This window comes from Mustela erminea, chromosome 19, assembly GCF_009829155.1.
Source record: "Mustela erminea isolate mMusErm1 chromosome 19, mMusErm1.Pri, whole genome shotgun sequence".
In the NCBI taxonomy this organism is placed as follows: domain Eukaryota; kingdom Metazoa; phylum Chordata; class Mammalia; order Carnivora; family Mustelidae; genus Mustela; species Mustela erminea.
In genome coordinates, this window is record NC_045632.1 from 49,982,931 (window position 1) to 50,010,265 (window position 27,335).

At 39.5% G+C, this 27,335-nt stretch overlaps 1 protein-coding gene across 2 annotated transcripts in view; it reads left to right on the plus strand.

Annotated features, from left to right (window-relative positions):
- CNTNAP4 (contactin associated protein family member 4) overlaps nucleotides 1–27,335 on the plus strand; it is a 238,827-nt gene that overhangs the window by 112,175 nt on the left and 99,317 nt on the right. For both annotated transcript variants that reach the window (XM_032325430.1, XM_032325431.1), the window contains exon 4: nucleotides 18,763–18,910. In XM_032325430.1, coding sequence (XP_032181321.1) covers nucleotides 18,763–18,910 — 148 coding nt within the window. The remainder of the gene's footprint in view (nucleotides 1–18,762; nucleotides 18,911–27,335) is intronic.

The following is a 27,335-nucleotide window of genomic DNA, read 5'->3' on the forward strand; positions in this document are numbered from 1 at the left end:
TGGGGAATTGCTGAAGGTGTTCCTGTTCAGAGCAGTTATTTATTCCTATTCTTACGGAGCCGTGATTTTCATACCTGAGACAACAGTCAGAATAGGTCACAGTGTCTGTCATTCCTTTATTCACAAATGTTACACATGTGGCCTAGGAATTTGCAACTGTTCTGGAAGAATTCAAAGGAAAATTTGAATGTATAGAACAGTAAACTCTACACTACATACTGCATGAAAATAAACATCATTTATGTGTAAAATAATAAGCCCCAAAACTGTGTCATTGGAATTCTACTAGAGGTTGCCCTCAGATTCATTCATTTAAGTTTTTTTTTTTTTAATCTACGCTGACAGAGGCATTTTTATTGGTTTCTTAAGGAAATAATTATGGTTATTCTATAGTATACTATAAATGATGTAGTTTCTTCAAATTCATATAAGCAGACTTTGAATACCTGTACAATATCATGAAAGCCACACATTATGTCTAACAAGCTGATTTTAAAGATGCATACAAATATCTCTGAAAATTATGTATGTTTATATTAGATACTTTTGAAATCTTTTTTAAATGTTCACCAACTAATCTCAGTTGCATTGAACCAAAAAAAAAAAAATGGGCATTTAGGAACCTCTTGTTGCTGCACGGTTCTACAGTTAATGCCATCTGAAGTATAATTTCCAAAATTTATATTCAAATGTAAATATGAGTTAAAAAAGAAAACTTTGCATTCAAGAAGTTAAAAGTTTTTTTTTTCAGTCACTTTTTTGGGAAGTATTTTCTGGATATTTTTTGTCTTAAGGTTAAAAATATTGCCAACTACACCCAAATAAGTGTTTGGCTTTATTTCCTAAGTGGGACTGTCAGTATGATCATAGGACATTAAGAGGAGTTGCTGTTTCTCTTTCGACTGTTTAGACTTGGTGTGTTAGACTCATGATGCCATGGGGTCAGCCTGATTAACTGTGGGTGGCAGCCACCTGTGAGGGCGTGTTCGCCACACCGCAGCAACCACACCTGCACCTGATCACTTATCGTAAAGTCGGGCAGATGTTAATCTCTTATTATTTTACGTAACTTGTAGTTCAAACTTTGGAAGAAATTATTTCTGTCCCTAATTTACAGATAAAGAAACTGAGGCTTAGGAATATAGTCCTTCAAGTTTCTCCAGCTAATGAGTGATATATCCCTGACCGTCTGCAATGGTGTGCCCTTTCCCAGGGAGATCTGAGGTCTCCAGGTCAAATGTTTGGAAGGACGTCCTTGAGATCTCTGCACGGAGAGGGAGTGGAGGCGGTACTAATGTTTCCGTTGTTCTTGGAATAATGGCAATTGGGGCTTGAAAAGAGTTGTCTACAGAGCTAAAAGCAGTATTTGTTTGAACGTGAAATAATGAGTTTGTGTCATCTGTGTTGAGTAGAGGAAATACTTTCCAAATCTCAGACATCCTAGCATTAAAAATGGAGCACATGCATTAAGGCACTTAAGTTCTCTGTGTTCTTTGTTCCATTTATCTCTATCAAGGCACCCATGGGTATGGAACCATTTACTGGTTTGTTTTGTTGTTTTGTTACATCTGGCAGTGTTTCAAAAGGCAATGCAGGTAGGCAGGTGTTATTATTGATTGAAATAAAAACACTTCTGTGCCAGCCTCTCTAACCCAGCGTCTGCTGCCTGCATTTACTCGTCCTCTGCTCCCAGAGGGCAGTCGAGCTTGTCTGTGGTAAAGAATAGGTTAACAAAGTCTGCACGTTTTTGCTCCTGATGACGTTATTACTAAATAAAGTAGGCTTTTCTTTGACTGTGTGTGTAATGAAACTTTAATTGTGCGACCAAATTATACAGACTCTGAAGGTCAAACAACCCAAAATAATACCACATTGTATTTTAGTCTGTGTGTTCTAAAAATATTTGGTAAAATTTAAAGTCAGCACCAACTTCAAAAAGAAGGGTTCAGAGACCATTAATCTTTGGATCTGCCAGGACCAAGTGTTCTAGTTAGTCACACCCCAGATTATACAGCTCCTGAATGACCAACTTCTGTGAAAGTTCCGGTTTTGATCTAAGAGAAGATACAGTGTTCACCAGTTAAATATTGTGTATAGTATTTAATGTACATCACACTGTACAGTATACATTAGTGTAGATACAATATACATTAGTACTATAATGTATTTAATGTATATTAAATAATGAATGGCTTCAGAGGCCAATGTGAGAACTCTATCCAAGCTTATCCAGTAGTTTACTTTTTTAAATTAAATATAATGAAGTGGATATTTTGTTTTATTCTGCTGGAAAAATTGGTTGGTTTTTTTTTGGGGGGGGGGTCTCTTTCTAAAACACACATTTAAGTTTGTACTTGGAAAAATGATTAGCAGTTATTTAATAAATAAATGGCATTTTGAAGCATTCTGAACACCAATCAATATATTAGAAAGACTGTATAAAAACATTAATAGAATGCAGAGGTGAGGAATAATTTACTTTGAATTTTGTAATATTTCTAATAGAAAACTCAGTAGTTTTCTTTCATCAGTGAACAATAGTTACTTTAATGGGAATGGTCGTAAGAATGCCATTATTCTTTGTAATATTAATGGTAAAAGGAAAGATGTTAATGGAGCTCTTTATGCTATAATGCATGAAAAATTATATGATATCTAAAATCTGAAGCTGAAAGGTATTTCTCATGGTGTTCTTAATGATCTATAGAAAAGCACAAAAGTGAAAAATACAATTTTAATGAAGTATTCTTCAAAATCTTCCCTTTTTGGGGCGCCTGGGTGGCTCAGTGGGTTAAGCCGCTGTCTTCGGCTCAGGTCATGAGAGCCTGCTTCTCTCTCTCTCTCTCTCTGCCTGTCTCTCTGCCTACTTGTGATTTCTCTCTGTCAAATAAATAAATAAAATCTTTAAAAAAAAATCTTCCCTTTTTGCTTTTGGATAAATACATGCAAATTTAAGTCTTGATTGTCTTCACTGAATTATTTTTTAAAGCATTAAGGATTTATTTCTTTTACAAAGTTAGTGTAATTATTTTCATTTAACCTTTATTTTTTTCATGTAGGCTCCACGCCCAATGTGGAGTCCAAGGCAGAACTTGAACTCATGACTCTGAGCTCAAGACCTGGGCTAAGATCAAGAGTCAAGTGCTTAACTGACTGAGCCAGCGAGGCGCACCTCATTTAACTTTTTATTGAAGTACTACACATATCCGAGAAGACAAAAGGTACCCATACACACACACCCCCGAGCTCACTGAATTATCAAAAAGTGAAAACAACTATGTAAATATTATCTAGGCCAAGAATACTACAATATCTCAAACACTTCCTTTTATCCCTTTCCTGATCACTACAACCTCCTCCTTCTCCCAAAGTTCTCACTCTTCTGAATGTTAATGCCTGTTTTGAATTATATTCAAAAGAAATCATGCAACATATATATTTTTTTAACATGTGGCTACCTGGGTTAACATTTTGTTCGAGGAACATATCCATGTTGTTGTGTATAGGTATAATTGGTTTGTTTTCAGTTATTTTACAGCATCTCATTATAGGGTGTTTCTGAATGTGTTTATCCATTCTCCAAATGGACATGTGAGTTGGATTTGGGGACTGTTCTGAATAGTACTTCAGGAGGCTTCATGTGCCTTTGGTCCACAAGGCCTGCTTTCCTCTCGGGTACACTCTTGAGAGGGGAATTGCTGGCTCATAAGTGTATGTTTAACTTTAGTGGAATATGTCAAAAACTTTATAGAGATCATATTCATTTATACTCTCACCACAGTGTATGAAAAGTCCATTTCTTCCATATTCTTGACAACACTTGGTATTCTCAATTTTCTTTAAACTTTAGCTTTTTATTGTCCCTCCATTTTAGCTATTCTGGTTGGCATGCTGAACTCTCACACTGTGGTTTGAATTTACAGTGTCCTATGACTAATGAGACTGGGCACCATTGCATAGGTCTGCTAGTCACCTAGGTATTTCTTTGTCCCACTTTTCCTTATTGCTTTGTAGTTTCTCTGTAAATCCTGGACACACATTTACTGAAAAATAGGTTCTTCCATTTTCTGGCTTCTCTTTTCACTATTTTAACATCTATAAATGAACAGAAGTTCTTAAGTTTAATATATTCTGATTTGTCAGCCTTTCCTCTTATGTGTCAACCTTTCCTCTTGTGTCATGTTTAGGACACCTTTGCCCTCCTGCAGGCTGTGAAGGTATCCAGCTGTGCTGTCTTCTAGCACATCTGCTAGCTCTAGTCACATTTAGCTTTACAATCTTACTGGAATGTCTTTCTGCACACGATTTAAGGGAGTGATCAACCTTCCTTTTTTTCTCCCTCTTCCTTTCTTTTTCTTTCTTTCTTTTTTTTTTTTTTTAATTCTTCTCCTTCCCCCAATTTAGTATTTTTTTCTTTTAAAGACGTTATTTATTTATTTGACAGACAGAGATCACAAGTAGGCAGAGGCAGGCGGGGGTGGGGGGGGCGGGGAGAAGCAGGCTCCCTGCTGAGCAGAGAGCCCAATGCGGGACTCGATCCCAGGACCCTGGGATCATGACCTGAGCCAAAGGCAGAGGCTTTAACCCACTGAGCCACCCAGGCACCCCCCCACCCCCAGTGTAGTATTTGATCAACCCAGCACTGCACTTTTGTTTGTTGTTTTTCTAACTGATTTCATTGCGAACATTGTCAGAAATCCATTCCGTAATTATGTTGAATTTGTTTCTGGATTCTCTATTCTGTTCCACTGGTCCGTTTAAGTCATCTTCTGGCAATATGACATTCTATTATTTTTGTAACATTCTTTTTTTTTTTTTTTTGTAACATTCTGAGGTTTGATACCCAGTCAAGAAAATCCTCCAACTTTGTTTTTCTTCCAGAGTACCTTGGTAATTCCTGTTCCTTTCTATTTTCACTAACAGCGGATGAGAGTTCTTGCTCTGTGTCCTCACCAGTATTTGGTAGTGTCAATGTTGTGGATTTTGGCATTCTAATAAGTGTGTAAATTCAATGCATATCGATATGTAGACTTTCATTCAGCAGATTTGCTAAGCACATGCTATAAAGTAAAGAAACTTCTACATAAACAATCATGCAACCTATGAATGGCAGCAGGCTTATTTCTTTATTTCCAATGCGTATTATCTGTTAAATATTTTTCTTACCCTAATCAGAATATTCACTTCACGTTGAATGAAAGGGTCTATAGAGAACATGCTTTGATTCCCAAACTCAAAGCAGATCTCAGCATTTCTTCTAACATGTGACGATTTGCTGTAAGATTTTTGTAGATGTCCTTTACAGATTTAGAAATTCCCTTTTTGGCTAAAAGTTTTAATCACATTTAGATGTCGAATTTAATCAAATGCTCTTTCTACATCTGTTTAAAAGATTATATTTTCTTCAGTTTGATTAATTACCTTGAAAGATTTTTAAATATTAAGCAATCCTTATGGTCCTGGAAGAAACTTGATTAAGTTATGATCTATGAAAATTTTTCTTTATTTCTGTAATCTGTAATAATTTTGCGGCTATTTTAGAGGATAATTGGATCTATGTTTATGACTAAGATTGGCTTTTATTTTCTTTCGTGAAAGTTCTTTGTCAGATTTTGATATCAAGCTAGGCTAGCCTCACAAAACAAGTTGGGAAGCATTCCATTTTTCTACTTTTGGAAGGTGTTTATATAAGATCAGTGTGGTTTTGTCCCTAAATGTTTAAATGTCCTTAGATCTTTAGAAAAATTCGCAAGGCCTGGAGTTTTCCACATGTGAACATTTTTAAATTATGGATTTAATTTTGCCAACAGAGATAGGCAACTTCGATTTTCCTGGTTTTCAACTGTTTTGGCAAGTTGCTGTGTATTTAGAGCTTGCTCACTGAATTTTCAAAAACTATTCAAAATAACCTCTTAATGATTGTTCTAACTTCTTTGGGATAGTAGTAGAATGATCAGCACCAGTGACTTCTCTTCCACTTGTGACATTGGTAATTTGGGTCTTTCTCTCTTACTTTTCCTTGGACATCATGAGTGGGGATTTATCAATTTCAAAGACTTTTCAGAGAAAGAGCTTTTGATTTTGTTAATTTTCTCTATTGTTTTCCTGTTTTCAATTTCACTTATTTGTGCTCTAATTTTTATTATTTCTTTTCTTCTGATTATCTTAGATTTATATTGCTCTACATTCTCTAGTTTCATAGGATAGAAACAGAGATTATTTATTGAGGTCTTTGGGTTCTTTTCCCCACTAATGTATGCATTTAATGCTACAAATGCTGCTGTATCTCACACATTTTGAGAAATTATATTTTTATTTTCATTTAGATCATTTATTTATTTATTTATTTATTTTTAAAAGATTTTATTTTTTTTTTATTTGACAGACAGAGATCACAAGTAGGCAGAGAGGCAGGCAGAGAGAGAGGAGGAAGCAGGCTCCCTGCGGAGCAGAGAGCCCGATGTGGGGCTCGATCCCAGGACCCTGGGATCATGACCTGAGCTGAAGGCAGAGGCTTTAACCCACTGAGCCACCCAGGCGCCCCTAGATCAATTTTTTAAATTGAGTCTTAGCTCTTGGGTTATTTCAAAATATTCTTGGGCTTTCTAGCTATCATTCTATTACTTATTTCTAGTTTAATCCTATTGTGGTTTGGGAGCATATTTTGTACAGTTCACAGTTTTTATAAAATTTGTGAGGGTATGTTTTAGGGTCCATAATGCAGCCTTTCTGAATGTTTTGTATGATCTCTTTATATATATATATATATATATATATATATATATATATATATATATATATTTTTATTATGTTATGTTAGTTATCTTATGTTAGTCACCATACTGTACATCATTAGTTTTTGATGTAGTGTTCCTTGATTCACTGTTTGTGTGTAACTCCCAGTGCTCCATGCAATACAGGCCCTCCTTAATACCCATCACTGGGCCAACCCATCGACCCACCTCCTCCCCTCTGTAACCCTGTTTGTTTCCTTCAGTCCATAGTCTCTCATGGTTCATCCCCCTGCCCCCGATTTCCACCCCCTTCATTTTTCCCTTCCTTCTCCTAATGTCCTCCATGCTATTCCTTATGTTCCATGAATAAGTGAAACCATATGATAATTGACTCTCTCTGCTTGACTTATTTCACTCAGCATACTCTCCTCCAGTCCCATCCATATTGATGTAGATGTTGGGTATTCATCTTTTCTAATGGCTGAGTAATATTCCATTATGTCTATAGACTACATTTCTTTATCCATTCATCTGTTGAAGGGCATCTTGGCTCCTTCCACTGTTTGGCTATTGTGGACATTGCTCTATGAACATTGGGGTGCACGTGCCCCATCTTTTCACTATGTCTGTATCTTTGGGGTAAATACCCAGTAGTGCAATTGCTGGGTCACCTCTATTTCCAACTTTTTGAGGAACTTCCACACTGTTTTCTAAAGTGGCTGCACCAACATAATGCAGTCTGTCTTCGTGAATTCTCCATGCGATCTTGAAAGGAAGTTTCTGCTGCTGTTGGATGGAATATTCTAAAATGTCAATTCGATCCAGTTGACTAATACTGATATACAGGTCTTCTATATTTTTACTGTTTTTCTGTCTTTTTGATATATCAACTACTCCAACTATAATAATGGATTTGTCTATTTCTCCCTGCGGTTCTATCAGCATTTGCCTCATGTATTTTGACCCTTTGTTGTTATGTGCTACGCATAGAGGATTGTTACACCATGTTGGAAAATTGATTGCTTTGCCATTATGCAATGTGCCTGTTTATCTCTGATAATCTTTCTTGCTCTGCAGTCTGCTTTGTTTGAAATTAATGTGGCCACTCCAGCTTTTTTTAGATCAGTGTTAGTGTTAGGCTAAAATACAAAAAGAAAACCAAACTTGAGAATTCCCTGAGCAGACAAAACTATTTAAACCCCATAAGCAAAACTAAATCTAGCTTATTTCATGGACATAAGTGAAACTTAAGTCATCTTCCTAAAGATGGTGTAAGATCACCACTTTCAATCAATCCCCTGCCATCTGGAAACCCCCATTGGAATAACCAATCATTGCAAAGGTTAAACAGGTTCCTCATTTTCACTTCATAAGCCATCCTGTAATGGCTTATGAAAGCTCCCAATTCTTGAACTGTTCTTATATGCACAATCAACTCTTACTAATTACTATTTTATTAATCTGGTGGTTTTAATATTGTTAGTTTTGGATTTTTGACATTAATATAGTATATCTTTCTCTGCCCTTTTACTTTTAATGTATTTTAGTCTTTATATTGTGGATTTTTATAAGTGGATTTCTTTATAGGTAACATATAGTTGGGTCTCATCATTCTTTATTCCTTGAAAATCTGTCTTTTAATATTGTATTTAGACCATTTGATTTTAAAGTGATTATTGACATGTTTGGATTAATATCTGCTATATATGTAACTATTTTCCATTTGTTGCATTTGTCTTTTGTTTCTTGCTCTCCCCTTTTTGATTTGTTATCTGAATTTGAGCATTTTGTATTATTCAGTTTTAACTCCTTGCATGTTCATATAGTTTAAAAAATTTTAGTGATTGCCCTTACCTATCAAAGATCATCTTCAAATAACATTATCTTACTTAGTAAATAGTGCAGGTATGTTAGAGTTTTCCCTGTCCCTTCCTCTCATCCCTTGCAACATTGCGACCCTTCATTTAATTTATCCATATGCCATAATCACCCAATACATTTTTAGTATTATTTCTTTAAACAGTCATCTTATAACTAAGAATAAGAAAAATTATTTTATTGTATCTTTTTTTATTCCTTCTTGAATGTTCTTCTTTTGTTTGCAAGTTTCTGACTTCAATCATTTAACTTTTGTCTAAAGAACTTCCTTTAATTAAAAAAAAATTTTAAAAAAAGAACTTCCTTTTAATACTTACTGTAAAGCAGGTCTGGTAGCAGTGACTTCTGTTGGTTTTTGTCTGAGAAAGTTTTTATTTTTTCTTCACTTTTGAGAGATAATTTCTCCAGGTGTGGAGTTCTAAGTCGATTTTTGCTTCTTTCAGCACTTTAAATATTTTGCTCCGCTCTGTTCTTGCTTGCATGTTTTCTGATGAGAAGTCCAATATCCTTCTTATCCTAGTTCCTCTATAGGTAAGGCATTTGTTTTTCTCAGCCTCTTCCAAAATGTTCTCTTTATCTTTGGCTTTCTGCAGCTTGATTATGTTATGACTCAGTATAGAGTTTATTCAGATTTCTAACCTGCTTGTTACTCTTTGAAATTCCTTGGTCTACTTTGGTGTCTGTCATTAATTTTGGAAAATCCGTTGGCCATTATTCAAATATTTCTTTTTTTTTTTTTTAAAGATTTTATTTATTTATCAGAGAGAGAGATGGGGAGAGAGCGAGCACAGGCAGACAGAATGGCAGGCAGAGGCAAAGGGAGAAGCAGGCTCCCCGCCGAGCAAGAAGCCCGACGTGGGACTCGATCCCAGCACGCCGGGATCATGACCTGAGCCGAAGGCAGCCGCCCAACCAACTGAGACACCCAGGCGTCTTTCACTCCATTCTCTCTTTCTTTACCTTCTGGCATTCCACTTACGCCCATGTTACAACCTTTGTAGTTATCCCTAGTTCTTGGACATTCTCTTCTGCATTTTACTTTTTGCATTATAGTTTAGGAAGTTTGCGTTTTCTGATATTTTCAAGCTCACTGATTCTTTCCTTAGTTGTGTTGAATTTATCGATGTGCCCATCAAAGACATCCTCCATTTCTGTCACAATGTTTTTGATTTCTGATATTTTTCTTGGGTTCTTTCTTAAGAGTTTTCATCTCTCTATTTATCTTACCCATCTTTCTTGAATATTGTCCTCTTCTCCCATTAGAACCCTTAGCATATATACAATGAGTATTACGCAGCCATCAGAAAGGGTGAATACCCAACTTTTGTATCAACATGGTGGGACTGGAGGAGATTATGCTGAGTGAAATAAGTCAAGCAGAGAAAGTCAATTATTATATGGTTTCACTTACTTGTAGAACATAGAGAATAACACGGAGGACATTGGGAGATGGAGAGGAGAAGTGAGTTGGGGGAAATTGGAGGGGGAGATAAACCTTGAGAGACTGTGAACTCTGAGAAACAAACTGAGGGTTTTGGAGGGAAGGGGGTGGGGAGTTGGGTGAGCCTGGTGGTGGGTATATAGAGGCATGTATTGCATGGAGCACTGGGTGTGGTGTATAAACAATAAATGCTGGAACACTGAAAAGAAATAAAATAAAATAAAAAGAAAAAAAAAAGAACCCTTAGCATACTAATCACAGTTGTTTTTAATTCCTAGTCTGATAACTCCAATATCTGAGACATATGTAAGACTGGTTCCAGTGATTGTTTTGTCTCTGCAGAATTTTTTTTTTTTTTCCTTTTGGCATGCCTTGCAATTTCTCCTGAAATCTGGACATGTTGTATCTAGCAATAGGAACTAAAGTGAATAGGTTTTTTTGGTGTGTGTGTGAGGATTTATATTAATCTGGCAAGGAATTGGGCTATATTTAATGTTTGCTGTAGGTGATACAGGTGCCAGAGGCTTCAAATTCATTTAGGACTCTTGTTTTTTGCCTCCCGTCTTGACTTTGGGGTCCTCTTCCAAGGCAGTCTGTGTTTCTAGTTCTTTTAGCTATTAGTAGTATACTAGAGTTCTGTTGGTATGATGATATGATAGAAGGATGAGAGCATTCTATAATATTCCAGCTAAATGAGAGTGTTTCTAGTGGGTTTCCGTATTGGAACTGTGACCTTCACCAGGGTTCCTCTAGTGGTGTGGCTTGTTTCCCTTTGCCCCGTACTTCTTTTCCTGGCTACTGACTCCTGAGGACTATTTGTTCCCTTAGGTGGGGCATGGACAGTAGTAAACCAGTGTAGGAGGAATGTTCTTTCCTAATTGGGATGAGGCTCTGGTGGTAAAATCTTCTCCCCTGGACAGTAGGCCTTTGGTGTACAGAACACCCCGGGCATATTTTGCAATGGTTACCTTCTCCACTCGCTGCCAGAGCTGGGAGGGAATATTTTTCTGATCTTCACAAAGAGCATGGAAAGGTTCCTGGAAGTCAAGTTTATAAAAATGTGGGGGCCCTCTAAGACTGTGGCCCTCAAGAGTTTCTCTCTCTCATGCCAGTCTACCCTCAGCCTATGTAAATTTATCAATATTACCCTATAAGCAGCCCTATCAGTTTATGGTACCAGGGGCTTCTGCTCTAGGTGGACAGATCTCATCTCTGACTCTTTGGATGGTCTTGTCTCTCCGGATTTCAGGGTGGCAGTTTGCCATGTGTTTTATTCAGCTTAGGCTGCTGTCACAAAAATATTATAGACTGGGAGGCTTAAGCAACAGACATTAATTTTTTACTGTCGTGGAATTTGGAAAGTCTAAGATCAAGTTGCTGGTTGATTCATTTCCTGGTGAGAACCCACTTCCTGGCTTGTAGAAATAAGCCTTCTCACCATGTCCTCATCCAGCTCTGGGTCTCTCTTCTTATCATTATGACACTAATCCCATCGGGGGGCCTCACCCTCATGACTTCGTCTAAACCTAATTACTTCCCAGAGACCCCACTTTCAGAAAACGTTATGTTGGGATTAGGGCCTCAACATGAGTTTTGGAAGGGCACAATCTAGTCCATAGTGCGTGTAACCTCAGTGTTCTGATAGGTCTAAGAAAGTCCATGATTTTAAGTTTGTGTAGCTTTCTTGTGTAGAGAACAAGAATGATATCCAAGGTCTTTAAAACAGAGCTGATACTTTTTCTATTTACTAATATATATGTTTGTGTATCCAAGACTCTGAATTTCCCTTAAAAAAAAATAGATTTATTTGTTTATTTGAGAGAGAGAGAGCTGGAGAGCATGAGTGGGAGGGGCAGACGGAGAGGGGGGAGAGAATCTCAAGCAGGCTCCAAGCCCTGACACAGGGCTCGATCACAACACTGCGATCATGACCTGAGCTGAGACCAAGAGTCAGGCACTTAACTGACTTCGCCACCTCCATGCCCCATCTCTCTGAGTTTCCATTTAAGAACAGATTTTGGGGCTGCTTTATTACTTTCTGTGGTGTATAGGACATCATGTTTGAAGAATGAACAATTTGCAACCTAGAAGGATATCTTTGTGCAGAGTGTAACTACGTTGGGTTCTGCAGGTAGAAATGAGTACTAGACATCTCTGACCATCTTAATATTATTGAGAAGACAGGAGACTGAATTTTAGTCCCTTAAGGAGTTGTTTGTCTCTGACTTACTCTGTGTCCTAAGCTGTAGGAAGCTTATAGGGTATTCTCATCCTTGGGGGGCCTAGAATAAGATTTTGTCTTTAACCCTGTGAATTTGTAAAAAGATTTCCTCAGGCACTTCATATCTCAGGTTATCTTCAGCAGTCCTAGAAAGAATAAAGGGTCTTAAAAGTAGGGTTTGCTTCCATAGGTTTTCTTCTTCTTCCAGATCTTGGATATTTAATGTTTTATTATCTTTTAGCACTTCACTCCCTGTTTTCCATTTTGTACAGTTTTTCTAGCAGGAGGATTGTTCAGACTTTCCTAGTCTATCAACCATAATATGATTATTTTTTTAAGCTCAAGTTATTTTTCATCTCAATAAAACCTTAGTCTTCCACTAAATTCAACATGTTATTACCCTAATACAAATTTAAGAGTAATGACTTGTCTGCATATCTTCCATAAAACAATTTATTGCTTTTTCTGAACAATAGTTAACAAACTACAGCCAAGGTTGTATCTTTCACATGCTTTTTCACTCTTGCCATTTGATCTTGCTGTCTTGAGAATTGAAACCTTTTTATGCTAAAAGGGCCGAAACAGTGTATTTTGCAACTTGGTGTCTTCACAGATTCTAATAAAATGGCTAAGGTATGGGCCTTACTGAAATATTGCCAACAATTTGATATCCCCTCAAATAAATATTTTAAAGATTGTGAATATTTTCAGAGAGGGATGATAGAAATAATTCTATTTAATACAATTCTATATTCTCATTTTGAAATGTGAGATTTGTCATAATCACAGAACAAAACTTTCAGATCTGCTTTCTGTACTCTCATTGCTGTTCCTCTGTTACAATAAATGAATGACATTCACACTCAAGAGAGAATCAGCTTTTATACATATAGGTACAATAGTCTTATCCAACATATGTTTAAAAGTTATTCTTATCTGGGTTTTTGTTAGCAAGTTCCCTGCTTTTTAGCAGTTCTTATTTTTTCTTTGCCTTTCTTTTGCATTTTTTGGTTTTTAGACTAGACAACCTCTTGGGAGGCACACTGGCACACTTGGTAAATATTTATAACGAACATCATAGAACAAAGGGCTGACTTCCATTAGACAGCATATTGTTATGATGCATTTAGTGTCTGCGTGTCAGCTGACTGTGTCACAATGAGTTGTACTTGGAAATAGGTCAGATGTGAGTCACATGAATTCTCACAACAGGAGAGGTCAGGGGATTTACATGCTTGCCTGCTTGTCATGTTGAATTTATATTAGTATTGCTGTTTATTTTGGTGGGAGCGAAACCAATTTTTATGTAATTATGTAGCCTGCTGTATAACTACCTGTAAGTGGTCCCATGTTTCTGATTTATTATAGCAGCATTTTGGATCCCCTAAGAACTGCCATATGGGCACTTCCCTTTATGCATCTTGACTTTCATAGATGAGTTGCTCAATTAATATTGATAAAATAGATTAATGCTATTATACCTCTTCATAAACTTTAGAATCATTATGGAAATACTTAAAGTCTTGCAAAAAACTTTAATTCATTAACTCCATAAATTGCCTCAGTTAGAAATACATTTCTAAATCATCTATGAATACCTCATTGAGTTTGAAAATCATCAGGCCTCAAAGAAAAGAAAAATACAATTAAAGTCCTTTGATTTTTTGTCACATAAGACACATCACTGTACTTCTATTTGTAGATATTTCAGATAGTTGATGAAATACTGGCATATTCTTTTACATTCTGTATCTTTTAGGAGGTTATCATTTTATGCAAGAGTCCTATTGAATATCGAACATTTGTCTTTTATTTTTCTACTCCAATAATTTTGAGAAAATGTGATGTTTATAGAAAAATCCTTTTGTCTATAAACGTTAACTGGTAGAGCAACGTTCAGCAATCATCTAACTCACATTACTCTCAATGTGTCAAAGATTTTAAATGTAAATTATGAGAAAAAGCAGGCAGGGGGGAGCTTCCAATAAAATATCAGGCTTCCTTTAGGGTGGATTGTTGGCTTGCTTTCATGTTCTGTTAGAGTGAGGTCTACTCATACCTTGGCTAAATTAATGTGCTATGAGGTCAGAAAAGCCTGGGATTAAATCTTTACTCTGCCACTTCCTAGCTGTATGGCTTTAGGCGCACAACCTCTGTAATTTTCATTATCCTCCTCTTTAAAGTGGGTACAAGAATGACTACTCCACAGGGTTGATGGAAATACTGCAGCGACATAGCATAGTTCTTCTGTACCTGATGCTGAGACACACTGAAGATCTTTAGGTTGATACCAGAACACATTTGCTCCTTGTTTCTCTCTTTGGAGGTTAGCCCAGGGGAACCCTTCTTCTAAAATCTTTTCCTTCCCTGAAAAGTTTTGCAGTAATGTTGGGAGGGAAAAAGAGCATGGTGTATCCACAAGCCAGAAAAAATTTCAAAACCAGCTAGAGACCAACAGCACAAATGGGCTTGGTATGCATTAGAAATGCAGATTCCAGTCCCCCCCCCCCCCCCCCCACAGATATAGTGTAGAGGTGCAGGATCTAGAAATTGCACTTTTAAACAGCTCCTCAGGTAATTCTGACAGACACCAAAATTCAGAATCTATATAATAAAAAGAAAGACAAACAGCCACATAGTAAAATTATGTTTTTAAAAGAACAATTGAAATCCATGTGTTCTTTTTAGAAATTTATTTTATTTATTTAAAGATTTATTTATTTATGTATGTATTTATTTAGAAAGCATGAGCAGGGGGAGGGGCAAGGGAGAAGGAGAGAGAGAATCCCAAGCAGGTTCTGCACCGAGCCTGGAGCCTGACACTGGGCTTGATCCCATAACCCTGAGATCAGGACCCAAGCCAAAATCAAGGGTCAGATGCCTAACCAACTGAGCCACCCAGGTGCCCCTAAATCCATGTGTTCTTTTAGGAATTGTGATGGTATCAAAAAAATCTTCACATCAAATTGAGAAATATCTCTTAGGCAAAGGATATACATTTGAAACCTGATAATATGCCTAGAACTCTTAACTTACAAGGTAATGTAACATCAACTCCACGCTTCATTCATTAACACTGAATGCCCATTAAATACAGAATTCCACAGCAGAACCTTTGTTATCTTATGTATTGAAAAAATTTCAACATGAGGAGCAAGACAAACATATATTACAATTCAGTTAAATAATATTTAATTAATAGTAATGGTACATATTCCCCCAATAACCTTGATAATAAAAAGTTAAATTTGAGGTATTCAGAGCATTACAAAATAATATTCTGCCTGCTCTGTCACTGTGTACATACACTTCTTATGTCTCTATCTTACTTCATTTTACTAATTTTTATACAATTAATACCTGTTCAGTTTTTAAAATCCAGCTATGGTTGGACTGTGCTAAAAATCCATTACCCTCTACCTCACAATCTCCCTTGCCCTTTGTAAGAAAAATCTGATTAAAATTTTGAATGTGCCAAGGTGTTTTTATTACATATACAAGCTAAGCACCTTATATTTCTTCTTTATGTTCTTCAAATTTAAATAACTCATCAATCGATCAGGTAAAATGTGAAAGATTGCCATTGGTAGACCTCCCCATCCCACTTACCTGTCTGTTGCCACTGCCACTATGCCTCTGTTTTCCTAATCCCTTAAGATGTTGAGATCATCATAGTGGCATCTGTCTAAATCTGTGAATGTACGTTAATGTTGGAAAAATGTGAGATCTTGGGAGGGTTATCTGATTCACCATCTAGCTGTTCACTGAAAGAAATCAAAATTGTATTAGCCTGCCAGTGGCACCCAGGAAAAGAGAATTGAAGTGTAAGAGGGTCTGGTTAGGAGTGAATGGTGATGGACCAGAGCTGTTACTCTGGATGCACATCACCCCGGTTTGAAGAGCAGGTAAACACACACACACACACACACACACACACACACACACACACCAGTGCCCAGAGTTTAAAATTTTGACTAGTGGAGGGAATGGGGCTTTTTAGAAGGGTCTGGTTATCAGAGTTAAAAATATCTGTGGATTTAAACAGTGTTCTCCTATTTGTGTTGTAGGAAACAGGTAGGAATGTGGGTCTAATAGGATGACTGTCTTGGTCACGGGAGATACAAAGCTATACGCACATTCATGATTGACATGCTCTGAGAGGGTCTGTAATCGAGAAACTTGTTGAATTTTATTTTGTTTTTAGCACAGTCTTTCCCAAATGTACACATCTGACAAATTTTTTATTGTGAACCACTTCGAGCCAAGTCCTGTTCTGGGTACTATGGATGGAGGCCACTGCAGGTCCATGCTTTAATGGAGCCGGTCTTCTAGTGGGATGAGATCAACAAACAAGGTAGTCAAAGAAAAGAAGACCCCAAATAATGAGTAATATGAACAAGACAAAACAGGAAGGTCAGATGCAGGGGTACGCCAGGGACACCGCTTTTGAAACTGTGATCAGAAAGGGTCTGACTTAGGTGGTCATATTTTGACCAAGTCCTGAGATGTCAAGGGGACTGGCTGTACAGAGAACTTTCGGAGTAGTACGCACAGCGGCTGCGAAGGCTCCGAGCAGGACCGAGCCTGGTTGTTCCGGGGGGTACAGTGTGGTGAAAGCATAAGGAGGTGTTGTCAAAGACTGTGTGTTTGATAAGGAGCTTGGATTTTGTTCTAAGCGGGTGTGGGTGACGCGGTTTGATCTGCTCAGAGGAGGAGAGATGGGGCCTGCGGATGGGGGTGGCGACGGGGAGCAGGAGAACCAAAATGGGGAGGAGCAGGTCACTGAGGCAGTTCAGGAGAGGTAATGCTTTGTGCAACTGGGCGGTCCTAGCTGAGATGGAGACAGAGGCCCCGATTTGGGATATCATTTGGAAGTACGTCACGGAAGGCCTGTGGTACGTGAGCCTGAGAGCTGGCTGCCTGGGGTATTGGTGAGGGTGGGGGAGGGCAGCAGGTAGAGAACTGATTGGTAAGGGGAGTCAAATAAAATCAATTTGACTATGAAACACCAGACATTTAAAAAAAATGTTTCAGTAAATGCTGGTAAAGGGATTATTTGTAAACTAGAAAGAGAAGTAGGAAAATGAGCGGACTCCTGTGTACTGGTGTTCCTGACGTGTTCACCTTCACCTTGTGCAGGGTCCCTGAGGCTGACCTCATGCGCTGGCCCAGCCTTGGTCAGCAGACCTACCGAGAGCCTGAATAGATTGCTTTTTTGTTCTGGCATATGCCGATTGTTACAGAAGGGGGGCGGGACACAACAAAGGGGGAGGAGGAGAAGGAGAAAAAGAAGTAAGAGGAAGGGAGGATGGGTAGCAGAGAAGGAGAAGAAGAGATAAAACCTACGAATCATTGAGAACAACTTCTGCTTCCCTCTAACATTTTCCCCTCGGAAGCCTTACCCTTGGGCATGAAGGTGTAAACAGGGCCGCTCTGATGCTAGGCGCTGTCCTGTGTCAGTTTTGCAGGGGAGCTCTGCGTTAGGCAGATGCACCCCGCTATGGCAGAAGGAAGGTAGCTCTGGGTCTCACCTTACGTAGCTTTACAAACGCCAGAAGGTTATTTTATACCTTTTTTTTTTTTAAGATTTTATTTATTTATTTGAGCGGGAGGAGAGGCTTCCCGCTGAGCAGGGAGTCGGCGGGGCTTGATCCCAGGGTCCTGGGATCAGGACTTGAGCTGAAGGCAGATGCTTAACCAACTGAACCACCCAGATGCCCTTGTTTTCTACCTCTTTGACCTTTAATTTCCTCATCTGCACTTTGTGCTAGCTTAGCACCATTCTCAAGGTCTTTCTAGCTTTCAGATTCTAGAGTCTGTAAGTCTAATTGTAGGTCTTTCCAAATTATTATTGCTTCCAATTTCCCTTAACCATTTTTTTAAATACAGGTGCTTTGGTTTTATTATTTTTTTATTAAATAACTTTGACGTGTAGCAATTCTTAATGTGCGTATCTGGCAGCTCCGTGAAGTTGAACGGTCTGTATCAGAGTGTTCGGAATGGAGTGCTGGGCGATACTCTTGTATATGGTAATAAGAGGAGAAAATGAAACAACAGAAACATCCTAAGTTTTATCATTCATTGGTGATACAGGCAACTTCTTTGCTGCATCAGACCCTACTTTCCGAACACTGGAAGAAGACTTTCTCAAATTTTTTGGGTGCTGTTCACAATGTTAATACCTTTTAAGTTTAATCTGAACTTTATAGAAACAAGTTTACTGAGGTTGAAAGGTTGAAATGGTTGAAAGCTGGTTTCATGGGGAAGGTGGAATTTCAGCTACTCTCAATATAAAGAGAAGCCTGGGCAATCATACCTTCTGTGGATGGGGGCGCTTTACTGTGTAACTGGAAATATGATTTTCTTGAAGCAGGTAGCCATTTTTACAGGAAAAAGCACGTTAGGCATTGTTCATTGACATTCGAGGTCACGGGGTGAAACGGATATTCTCCAGATGCATTGATTTCCTTCCTTCCCTTTTCTTTTAGGGCTTTTCAGGAAATGCAAATGCTGACAGTGTTGTGTACTATAGACTCCAGCCTTCTATCAAAGCCCGATTTCTGCGCTTCATCCCTTTAGAGTGGAACCCCAGGGGCAGAATCGGAATGCGGATCGAGGTGTTCGGATGTGCATACAGTAAGTGTTTGTTTATCCAATGCCCCCGCATAGGTTTCAGAGCAGATGTTTTGAAAGCCAACCTGTATGCTGAAATGGACTTTATAGCTATGTAAAGAGAAAAACAGGAATGATTTTTGTGGTAAGCTTTTTTTGTGCCCATACATGGCAATATTGACTTTAGTGTTTGGCTTTATATTTTAAATCAGACATGGAAGTATTTTATAGATAGATCGATCCATACCGAGATAAACAGACACAAGTACCTGTTTATAGACATGTGTGAGTCCATTTTCCCAAATCTAATATTATTAGCTAGACCCTGACTTTCAAATATTAAGAGTTTCCCCGCCATGGACTGTATTTGATGATGTTTCACTTAGGCATCCTGAATTTAATAAAAGGTACAGTGTTCCATTTAGTATGACCAGTCAAATGTCAGGACTTGAAAGAATGTTTGTCTCTCCAGCCTAAAAATAATACGCCACATAACTCACTTATAAACGTGCTGTCTCTTCAGCATAAATTCATAGGAAAGGTAAAGACCTCTGCCAAAATATAAAATGTGTTTGAAATACTTTCACATAAAAAAATGATAGAAACCACAGATTTCACTTAGTCTCCTCTTAATGAAGCGTTTTATTATATCTTTTTGTGGGGCAGGGGCCTAAGAGTTATTGATAGCCTACCTCAAGCCGCACCATCCTGTTAGATGCTCCTTTATTATGGAAAAATGAGTTAGTTAATATGATCTACAATTATCAGATGAGCAGTCTGAGGTTTGGAGAGATTCCGTGATTTGCCCAGCATCTCACGCCTAACACACAGAAGAATCTGGAGAAGAGCCCAGGACCGTTTGGTTCTTCTCTATCATTCTTCCTCTAGTGAACCTTTCTTTTTTAGCCATGAAAGCTTTTTTTCACACACATTTTATCACTTTTTGATGTAAGTCAAGTTAGGTGCTGGTTCACTTTATTTGCAGGAAGGGAAGGCATGTCATGCCGGGGACAGGCAACTTGTTGACGTTGTCTAAACTCTGTCAGACGGACAGACCACGGTGCACAGGCTGCCGGTCTCCTTACGCTGGTTGGTGATGTTCCCAGCACCCCAAACCGCCCCCCTCCCAACATCCACGGTCAGCTGACCAGCCTTTGTTCCTGCCAGGGCCTATAGAATAGTGATCACAGTACGAATATCAATAGTAATAATAATAATAATGATGATGATGGCAGTAAGACTAATATTAATAGTGTAATTTTTAAAGGATTTTATTTATTTATTTGAGAGAGAAAGAGGCACATGCAGAGGGGGAGTGAGAGGGAGAAGCAGACTCCCCGCTGAGTAGAAAGTCTGTTGTGGGGCTTGATCCCAGTCCCCTGGGATCCTGACCTGAGCCAAAGACAGACACTTAACTGACTGAGCTACTCAGGCATCCCCCAATAGCATTAATTTTTTAATGCTGGAAATAGCAATGTTTTCTTGAGTGCTTATTATATGTCTAACATTCTATTAACAGGTAGTTTATAATTTTTTTTTAGAAGTCTGGATACATGTTTTAGGATAACTACTCCGTTCTCTGATTTTGCAAACACAGTGGCTAAAAGCTCAGGGCAGATGGCTTGCTCAAGATGGGAAGTGACAGAGCTGGGTTTGCAGCCAGGTCTGCCCGACTCCAGAGCCCAACGGCAAGCTCAGGCTCCGTCCAGCTGTTAAATCCCAGAGAGGAGCCATGGGCAGCCCACTTCTCACTGTCCGCCCTTTCAGTCTCTTGGCCTCACCGCTTCAGCGTAGCCGCTTCTATCACGGCTTAGCGCCTCCTTTGCACCGATCCATTTGAATAAGATCATCCTTTAAAAACATATCCCACCCCAAAGTGCAGTTCTGGAACACAGAACCTGGACAGTCTGTCTTCTTGTCTTTGGATCATAGAATTTAGCAAAGCCCATGCTACACGGTGGATAATTAGCACAACAAATTTCCAGTGCTTTGTATTTCTAGTTGCATTCTCTCCTTACTCGGAGCATGCGCCTTGCAAAATATTCATTTATTGCAGTGTAAACATAGCTAACGGTTCTTGAGCACTTACTCTCTGTCAGGTAGGGTTTTTATAGGCATTCTAACTTAATCCTAAAAATCACACATCTAAGAGAGTCTTAGAAATATGAGGCCATTTCCCCCACTTAATCCACCCTCAGTCTGGGATGTCAACTCAACATCAGTTGAACAAGACTATTGATACTGTTTTTCCACAATGAAAGTACCCTCGTGATGTCCCCATGGACGTGACTGCTGAGGAATGGGTTCCTTTGCTTTCTCTCCGACGTGTGCTCCACGGTGACTCAGATCTCCGTCCACTTTCACTGATCTGCGTTCCTGAGGAACAGTCTTCTTCCTGCCCCCTTCAGTCGCTGTCCCTTGCAGTGAGGCATCGTCCACACATTTAATCAGCTTCCTCTTCTCGCTGCCCCACCGCTGAAGGAGCAGTCCCGAGGGCCAACCAGACTTTAATTCAAATGTAAACACCTATGGTTAAAGGGTACGATGGGACTCTGTTGTATAATTTAGGATAAGAGAAAAACATATAAACAATGGAGAAGTATTCTCATAGGTAACCTAAAATAACCTCAAGATGGGTTGGGTGTGAGTGCCTTAAGGGAGGGTCTTTGATCAAATGGACTTTAATTCTTGGGTTACACTTCTCTTCTCCACCTGTTCATGGTATCAGCCTTGCAGAATATGAATTTACTAAAGCATGCATTTACTAAACCATCATTTATGAAATAGTTAATATGTATCAGGTATTTTCTTTTTAGGCATTTTCAGATTCGAGTCCTAATAACACAGTGAAGTAGGGGCATGAATATTACCATTTTATGCAGGGGCAAGAGGAGAGGACCAGAGTTGTTTGCTGAATGAGCAATCCTTGTCCTCAGAAGGAAGGGCCACAGGTATACTCCGCCCACGAACACAGCTGTAGAATTTCATCTGCACCTCCCCTGAGTAGCCCAGATCCAAGATCAGCTTGGATTTTCTTCAGATACACAAGGCCATTCTCCTACAATCCCTATAAAAAGGAGAAGTGGTATTGGGGAGTGGTCCAGGTCTCTGTGCTGGGACAGTGTCACAGGACACCTGTCCATGCTGGGAGCTCATTGAGCCTCTCGGGAAGGCCTGGAGGACTGCATGCCCCCGCTGGCCTGCGCGTCCACGTTGCTTGCACCAAGTTAATGTGACTCTTTCCTGGGCTTTGCCTGAGCCACTCATTCAAGAGTGGTGTATACCAGGCTGCTCAAGTCTCCTGACGTGGGGGAAAGTGAACCTTAGAGAAATCAAGAACTCTGTCCAGGATTACACAGACTGCCTGTTTTAGTTCTAAGATTTAAATTCACATCCATTACTTTCTAAAGCCTGTGCTCTTGACGGCTCTATGAATCATACATGCACTTGCCTTTTAAGTACTTATTGACACTTGCTGAAAGAGAACTCTACTAGCTATTGGGTATAGGGATAAATTTTAATAATGTATATTTCTTAACAATTGGGAATTGTTTTATCTTTTTTCCCTTTTATTTTATTTTTATTTTTACTTTTTTATAAATATATAATGTATTATTAGCCCCAGGGGTACAGTCTGTGAATCGCCAGGCTTACACACTTCACAGCACTCACCATAGCACATACCCTCCCCAGTGTCCCACCACCCTCTCCCTCCCCTCCTCCCCCAGCAACCCTCAGTTTGTTTTGTGAGATTAAGAGTCTCTTATGGTTTGTCTCCCTCCTGATCTCATCTTGTTTCATTTTTTCCTCCCCTATCCCCCAAACTCCTACCCTGCCTCTCAGATTCCTCATATCAGGGAGAGCGTATGAGAGTTGTCTTTCTCTGACTAACTAATTTCGCTCAGCATAATACCCTCTAGTTCCATCCACATCATCGCAAATGGCAAGATTTCTTTTCTTTTGATGGCTGCATAGTATTCCAGTGTGTGTGTGTGTGTGTGTGTGCATGTGTGTGTGTGTGTGTATACCACATCTTCTTTATCCATGAGTTGATGGACATCTAGGTTCTTTCCATAGTTTGGCTATTGTGAACATTGCTGCTATAAACATTCAAGTGCATATGCTTCAGATCACTACATTTGTATCTTTAGGGTAAATACCCAGTAGTGCGGTTGCTGGGTTGTAGGGTAGCTGTATTTTCAACTTTTTGAGGAACCTCCATGCTGTTTTCCAGAGTGGCTGTACCAGCTTGCATTCCCACCAACAGTGTAGGAGGGTTCCCCTTTCTCCGCATCCTCGCCAGCATCTGTCGTTTCCTGACTTGTTAATTTTAGCCATTCTGACTAGTGTAAGGTGGTATCTCATTGTGGTTTTGACTTGTATTTCAATAATTGGGAATTACTGTTATGTATAATATTTTTTGCATCTTAACCCTAGGTTTATTCAATATAGTTCTTCAACTCTGCGCAAGAAAGCACAAATGCAACATTATCTAAAATGCTACAAAGTTATAAAACTCAAAACAAAATTTATAGTACTGTACAATAAAAGCCAAAAAAAGCAATGTATATGTTGCCAAGGTAACCTGCAAGACCACCATGTGTGACAGCTGTCGCAGGGGTCCATGGGGACCCTACAGAGCTGGCTCTCAACTTGCTTATTAATGTCAGTGAGAGAAAGGGAGCTGTGGGGTTTGGGGGAGGGCATGGGTACATGTAAAAACAGACATTTACAGAAACTAACATGAGGAGTTTGACCCCAGGGCTCAGAAGAGGCAATGTCATAAAAATTATACAAACTCAATGTAAAATATTGTGGCCTGAATGTAGGAAGTGAGGAATGGAGTGGTTGATGAATTGAGATTAATACAAGAATGTTTATAGCAAGAGGTTTGAAACTAAAATGCAGATATTTTCACATGGGAGCCTGGAGGGGGGTGGGCATATATTGATCAAGCACAGAGCTGAGAATTGCTGGTAGGATTGGTTTATATTTGAGAGCGGTCACTCAGGCTGAAAGTAAGGGCGCACACACTGGAGGCAGCAGCTCGGTTGGGAGGCTTCCAATCTCACGTGTGCAGTGACAGTGGGGCCTCAAACCAGAGGGCCAGCAATCAGGAGAGAGGGTTCTTTTGTCTCAAATCAGACTCAAATGTACCGGGGATGTTGAATTAAGAGAGCTTAGTGATTGCATGGGAGGGTCCCTGACTTATCAGACTAGAACAAGCATCTGGAAAGTGGCGCCATGCTGGGAGGGCCAGTGGAGAGTGAAGAGCTGTGAGAGGGCACTGGGGGGATCATTAATTCCATTGTTGACTCCTTGAGGGCCAGCCTGGGGAATACAGAAGGTTGGAACTGTAAATGCTCTCAGTCGAAGGTGGATAATTGAATATCCACCATTGAATAATGAGAATATCGTTGTTATTAAATCATGACTCCCCACTTACTGCAGTGCTGTTAAGAATTAAAGTAAAAAGTGCTGTCTTTGGACAACTACTCATGTCGTTGAAAAGGAGAGATGCATTTCTATGATAATTAAGGTGGGTCCTTTACCCCGTTTTTCAGATAACATGCATTTTTATGCCGATACCGGGGCCTCCTGCCTGTGTTCACTGAAGTTATAGGTGCAAGCTGCTCGAATGAATATTGCAGGGACAGTGGCTATTGTGAGGGCCACACATAATTTTATTACCCTCTGTCTGGGTGAGTTAGGGCCATAACTTGTTATGAAGGAACATCAAGTGAATGGAAAATCCATATCAAAGAGCATGTTCTACTTTTATGTCAGAAAACTTGGAAGTTGTTTCCTGAGTAATGAGAGAAGGAGAAGCTAAATTTTATGGGTTCAAAGAGAAAGTATAAATTTCAGATGTCTTGGCCATAGCAGCCGTGAACATGTTTATAGAGCTAGACAAGAGATGTGGGTAAGGAAATAACTTGTGGAAGAAGGAAAAAGGAGAGCAAATGTTTGCTGGTATAGAAATACTACTCTACGAAATGTCCCGAAGGAAGGAAAACACCGGTAAACAGAAGCAGGGAAGGGAAACAAAATGGAGCGGAAGTGACTGTGGGAGATGTCTGGAGGGGTGGGGGTGACGCCTCAGGAGAGGGTATTCTCTAACTGTGGGTGAACCACTGCGACCGTTGTCCTTTGTGTAAATCCCAAGATCCTCTTCCCTAGTTCTTGGGTAAACATCCTTATTTTGTTCTCCGTGAGCTTCTTCCCTCATCCTCAACAACCTCCAGCTGTCCAGCCATCCTGAACCATTTCCATTTCTCCAACATGCCGTGATTTCATGATTTTTCTAGACCTAGGATTTTTGCGCAGTACCCGGGGCAATCACCGCATGTGTAGCCTTCATCTCTCTACCGAGACGAGTCTTGTACTTGTCGCAAGAGCATGTTCTACTTTTATGTCAGAAAACTTGGAAGTTGTTTCCTGAGTCATGAGAGAAGGAGAAGTGTACTTGTCACTTCTCAGCAGAGAAATCACTGTCTCCGACCATTTCTCTGACACGTCACTTTTGGAGCAGAGGACACTTTCACCTCTTCCCAGAACAGCCGTTCTGCTCCCGGTGGTCATACTAGGTGCACGTGATACTGTATGATAGTCAGATGTTCCTTCTTGGGTACGAGTCTTCTTGGTAGATGAATGAATGAGGAGGGCGGGGGCTGTGAGCCTCTGGAGGGCTTTTCTCACCAACCTGGTGGCATGTGCAGCCTGTGGAAGGTCAGACACAGAGCACAGGGACAACTGAGAAGATCCGAAGAGAAAAGAGCTATAGAAATAGAGGAACTACGTATAGCATAGAAACTATTGTGTTTATTTGCTTAAATCCAGGCTGTTTAAAAGAAAATGATGGATTCTATGTAACAAATGGAAGCAAGTCAACAATTATGAAACTCATGTCAACTTAAAAGAAATAAAAATACGCATTTTATATCGGAAAAGCTATTAAAAGCTGGAGCAACTTACATCAGTAGATACTAGTTTGAAAAACTGAGCAGGCTCTCACTGACCCAAAATGGAAATATGATGGCGTCAGTAACTGCAGTTTTGCAACATATTAAATAGTTTTGAGTGAATGGGCTCATGACAGTACTAAAAAATGAAAATCTAATTGGTTACCTATGAGAGATTTGAGGGAACCAACTCATTATTTTGAAAATTAATAAATGAAGGGAAACATGAAGAATTTATCCCACTTTTCCTGTGTGATCTGTACTTCAAGGTAACCAAGTAGAAGATGAGGGAGAATTTCTCTTTGAACGTATATTCCAGGTAATAAATAAAAAGGGGATAATAGAATTAGCATATTCCCACTTCACAATCCTAAATAAATTAAAAAACCAAGACAGTGATTTAAAACGTTCCCAAAAAGATGATGTGCTTTTCAGTACCACTCCTAGCAGAATTGTTTTTATTGGGCTATCGTGCTGTAGTTGTCATCACTGGGTACAAAATATGCATTTAAAAAAAAAAAAACCTTCTGGGCTCTGAAGTTCAAGTCAGAAACAGGCTGGAAATTGATAAGATTTGATTCTGGAAAGAAGGAAAGTAAACTCAGATCCACATTTAACTGAGCTTTTCCTAAAAACATATCCTAGTTTACAGACGTCATAATGTGTAAACAGAAAGTAGCCAGATTTTACAGGACTGAGGAGACAGAGTTCAGAGTTCAAGATTGCCAGAGTGGCTAGAAATTGGGTGCGGAATCCTGAAAAGGAGGGGTTCAGAGAGGGAGGGCCTTGTCTCAACTCCTGCATAGAAATTTCCCCTCAGTCCTTGGCTGATTCGAAAACCTCACATGCCCAACCTGAGATACCAAGGAGCCCAGGCAAAAGCAGGATGGGAGAGGGCAGGTGCCAAAGACGTCAGCATCTACCTAGTACCTGGAGGAACCCCTCTGGAAAAAGAAAGAATCAGTCCTGCCAACTTAGAGGGACTCGTTAAACATCTTGGGCTTTTAACTGAAAAGCCAGAGGTCATTGCGTTACGAGCAAAGATCAGTCTGAGGACCAGTTGTTACGTCCTAGGGTGAAGGACAAAACCAAAATGGCTCCATCCCAACAAAACCTGGAAGCAGGCTTTCACAGGGTCAGGTGATCTGTGGACCTCTCATGCCACCAGCACCCCGCCCTAGCCAGTCTCCTTCCTCACACCTCTCCTCTCCCTCTCCCAGACTCATACACCCCCTTCCCCACACCTCCTCCTTCCTTCCTGACCCTAGACATTTACAAAGGTGGGCATCTACTCAGAGTAAGTTTCATTTCCTCAAACATATTGTCCCCAATCAAAGCCTAATTTAGATCTCCCTGTTCGCAGTTGCTGTACAAGCCTGCACTTTTCCTTCCTGCACCACTTAGAGTTTGTAAATATATCTGTCCACGTGGGATGAGTTGCTGGATATCTTTCTTTTCCTTCAGACTGGGGGATCCGTGAGGACAGG